We start from the raw sequence: 4,490 nt of genomic DNA, 5'->3' as shown, positions 1-4,490 counted from the left end.
CAAAAGTCAGTACTGTAGATAAGAGGGCTGCAACTAATGATCATTTTCATTCTCAATTAATCTGACTTAATTTTCCCGATTCGTCTGGTCTGTTAAAACTCAGAAAATACTGAAAAGGTCTTCAACAGTCCAAAAGCCAATGAACAGAAGAAAAAAAAACACATTTGAGAAGCAGGAATCAACAGAGGTTTGGCATTTCTGCTTGAAAAATGTTGCAGATTAATTTCTTTTCTAGCGACTAATCCATTAATCCAGATTGTTTCAGCTCAAGTAGATATTTTTTCTTCCCCACAGCTGCCGTATCTATACATCTATCAACATCTGATGCTCAAAGTGTAAAATCTAAAGGAGAGTTCTACCCTAAATTACTCCAAGTTGTCCAGATAAAGTACATGGTAACCAGTAAAACCGGTTTCTTGAAATACACTCAACCAGTATTAACAAATATGGACATTTATGAAACACTGTGTGAACTGTTCCAAGATGTTATGTAAAATAATTCAACACAAAGTTTAAATAATGACATTTTATTGGACTGGCCCCAAACAGTGCAACACAACCTTTCAGCCCATTTGCCTGTTTGTGAAATTCATAAATCATGAATGGTGCACGGCAGCGTCACTGCAGAAACTTTATACATCGTTTTTTTTTTTCTTTTTTATCTAACAAAAGGAGGCTTTCTGTGCAGTGCATTTCACCTGGTGCTCTAAATATTTTCAAACACCTCATCCTGGAACAATTACACCTTTGAAGGGGGGGGGGGGGGGGGCCTGAGGAGGAAAGACAACATTTCAATAAAACAGATTTTCCCCAAGACACAAGATTGAAGAGTGTGTGAAAGAGGTTTCATGTTGTGATGTGTGCATTTCACCTACAGTTCAACACACTTTGTCCAAAAGTCAATCCGGGGACATTAACATCTTGGTTCTCCTCTCATCGTGGAGCCTGACAAATAAATAAAATAAACCACATTCAGAGAAAAGACAGCCAGGTCGGCCTCGACAGTGTTGTTAAAGATATTAACCTCTCTCCCAGTGTAACAGTGGCGGCTCGTCCTCATCGTTGTCCTCATCTCTTGGCCTGTGGTACGTCACTTTCCTCTGAGTGCTCATCTCTGTGCAGTGGATATATTTTATATATATATGAGAATCAGAATAAAATACCAGGCGAACAAAGAAAACAATTTAATTTGAAGAATGAGTTAAGGCTAAGAGAAGAAGCATGCGTTACGTTAACGGAGACGTCACACAGCGAGACTCCACTTACATCCATAGAACGAAGTTAAACCAGGGACACGGACTGACTAACAAATTACATCCTCCCTGTTCAGATTTCCAACTACATTTAGCTTCATTCAATTTGTCTGCAGTAAATGAACACATTTGGGACCAAAACTGCTCTAACTTGGCTGCAAACTTCTAATTAAGCTGCACGAGCTGTTTGGGCAGATTGATGGCGCTTCAAAATGGATTGTCCCTGTAAACTGTGTTGGTTCAGGAAACTGAGATTGAACTTGTGTACGAGCTGCAAACTTCAACCTTGTCGCTGCAGAGCGGTTGCTTGTCTCCTCCTGGGAATCACGCCACCGTCTCCCCACCTGCCCTGATCTGACGTGGTCACGTCTTCTCTGCAGAGTCCGTCTATGAAAGAGTTCACACATTCACTTCACATTTCTAACATTAAACCCTACTGAAGACATCAAAGAAAAGACGCTGCTGGCAGAGGCTTACCCTGACACGTTCTGCACTGCAGCTCGCTACCAGTCATCTCTCCAATCTCACCATCAGCTGGCTCCTGCTTACAAACATCGTGACCTTCCTCCTGGTTGACTGGATCCGAGGGATCTTTGTATTGGCCTCTTTTATACCAAGGTTTGGCAGCATGTCTCAGTGGGACAGACTGAGGCTTCCTGGGAGCAGAGTGCTTCCTCACAACCACTCTGACAGGCTGCTCACACCCTCTTCCATATCTGCTTTCCTCCTCAGAGTCTCCGGCTTCATCCCTGTACATCTTTGAACTGTGGATTTTGCTTCTACCCGCCCCTTTTGCAAGGCTTTTCCCACAGCAGGCGCACATGAACCTCTTTGAGCCTGGCAGCCACACTTCCTCTACTTCTTGAGCAGCTTGTGGAGACCCACTCACTACTTCTGCAAGCCTCCTGCCTGGATACACATGTTTGGGGAAAAGATCCGCATCATCCAGATCTGTGGAGAACATCTCATCTCTGGAGGAAAGCTCGTCCAGAGATGGACTGAGGACACTCATCCGCTCATGGGTGGTGTGCATGGATAGGTAGTTGTAGTAGTAGGGAGCAGCGGGGGAGGAGAGGTGGCCGGCTTCAGCGTCTCCAGGTGTCAAAACGCTCTCAAAAGGCAGCTTGAGGATCTGGTAGCTCGGACCAGCTTTCTGATGTTCTGTCTTTAAGACTTTTTCGCCACTTTTAGCATCTTTGATCGTTGGCTGACTGGAGGAAAAGGAAGGAGGTGGCACTGATGGTGTTGAGGGCAGGACTGGATCTGCGCTCTGCTTCAGGAGCTCTTTAGCATCACATTTGGGAACACTTGGATCGGTCACTGAGGTATCTGACTGGATATCCGCGACCTCTGCTCTCCCAAGAGGGAGGAAGTGTTCGTCAGCTGCTGGCTGCTCGAGCTCAGGACACTCTTCATGAACAGAGGAGCTATCGAGAGGCAACTCCTCTTCCAATTCTCCTGACCAGCATCCCTGAGGGCTCAGGCCGTCTAAGCTCCTTTGGCTGGACTCACCGTCGTACACCGCTGTTGTGGAGTCACTGAAGGTCACAGCTGGAGACTTCAAGTGGCTCACGTCAGGCGCTGATGGCAGGATGTGACCCTGCTCATCACTTTTCCTCTCTTCTCTTGGAGAAAACATTCCCGAGGACTGTGAGGCAACACCTGAGTCGAGTTCTCTCTCAGCACCCTGCAGCTCGCTGCCTCGGATCTTATCCAAGCATTCAATGAGTTTTGTTATGGCATCACTGGGGTCGGTTTGAGCCTCTGAACAGGCCATTTCTCGACGCCCATGAGGCTGCGGGTGATGCTGCTGGCGAGGCATGTCATTCCAGGGGGGAGCGTGGAAGCGAGGTTCAAACATTCGCCTGTGGTCCATTGGATATATCGGGGCATGTGGGAAGACATACCCAGGATACTGCATGTACTGGTAAGGGTGCACGCAGGGACGGCCAAAGTTAAAACCTGGGAAATATAAACAGAAATGCACACAGTGAGATTTCAATCAATACTGGTTGATTAGACCAAAAGAAATGAAGTTTAAATAGCTTGATACCTCCAGGCAAACCATAGTAACTGTATGGGTTGTTCATCTGCCAGTGCTGGTAGAGGTAGTAAGGTTGAGATGGTGGCTGGACGTAGAAAAAAGGTCTGGGATGGTGAGCTCTCTGTTGTCCGCTCCCAAATGTATGTGGTTGTTTGCCTCCATCTGCAGGAAGCAGCAGTTTAAATGAAACAGTGTTGTAAAAAAAACAATTCTCTGCTCATTGAGGTTGATGAAGTTTATATAGCTCAGGTGTTATTCATGAAATTATAATGGAAATCTTTACCGTCCATTTTCTCTGACGTGCTTGCTCAACCTGTCAGAAATAAAACACCGCAGAGGGATGAAAACAACCAAATCAACATCCCCCAGCTTCGAGAGGTTACAGGCGACTTTTACAGTCAATTCTTCGATAAACAAACAGAAGTAGAAACGCTTCGCTCTCAGGTCCACATGGCGTCCTACCGACAAAAGCCGAAACATCTGCGCTAATTAGTCATATAGGAAACACCTGCAGCTGCAAGCACGAATCAGCTGAGTGTCCCCTCAAACAGGTCAAACTCAAACCAGACCAAAGGGTCAAAAATACATTTAATAATATATATTTAACTTTAACAACTGCTTTTTCTATGTCCACTTCGGAGCACACCGCATCAAGTCCTCACATGAGCCACAAATTAACTATATATACATATATATAACTATTATACAGGAAAATATTTTGGCAGTGGTTCTTATCAAGAAAAATCCCAAATCTATGCTTTAAAATGACATCAAACTAAAAAAAAAAAAAACATTTGTAATAAAAGGAAAAACCCAAAGACTTTGTAATGATAAGATATATGAGATATATATGATAATCCTTTATTAATCCCTCAGTGGGGAAATTTGCATTGTTCCAGCAGCATACAGGATAGTGCAATAGAGACATACGTAGAAGATCAAGATATAATAAATAAAAACAATAAAGACTGTTATAAAAAGCTACTAAAACTAAAAAAACAACTGTAATTTACAAGTTCACAAAAGAAAGAAAGAAAGGTAAAGGGATGTGGGGAACATTCATGATGAATGTACAAATCATTGATTTAAGTAATGTATTGACAAACTGTGCATCATCTTTATTTTTACTTATGTATTTATTATTCCTTTTGTCTTTTTTTCAACATATTTTCCTTCACTTTTGTTATATTGGT

General features: G+C 43.3%; 1 protein-coding gene across 1 annotated transcript; it reads right to left on the bottom strand.

Moving 5' to 3' along the window:
• Window positions 1–913: 913 nt before the first annotated feature.
• buc (bucky ball) lies at window positions 914–3,587 on the bottom strand. Its single transcript, XM_070928534.1, has 6 exons — window positions 3,581–3,587; window positions 3,307–3,459; window positions 1,731–3,215; window positions 1,539–1,640; window positions 1,025–1,114; window positions 914–945 (listed from the first exon to the last, which is right to left on the bottom strand). Exons 1-6 carry the CDS (start codon window positions 3,585–3,587, stop codon window positions 914–916), a joined length of 1,869 nt encoding a protein of 622 aa, XP_070784635.1.
• Window positions 3,588–4,490: the final 903 nt, after the last annotated feature.

This window comes from Enoplosus armatus, chromosome 21, assembly GCF_043641665.1.
Source record: "Enoplosus armatus isolate fEnoArm2 chromosome 21, fEnoArm2.hap1, whole genome shotgun sequence".
Classification (NCBI taxonomy): Eukaryota; Metazoa; Chordata; class Actinopteri; order Centrarchiformes; family Enoplosidae; genus Enoplosus; species Enoplosus armatus.
Note: the sequence above shows the minus strand (reverse complement) of the source record. Positions and strands in the feature narration are given on the sequence as shown.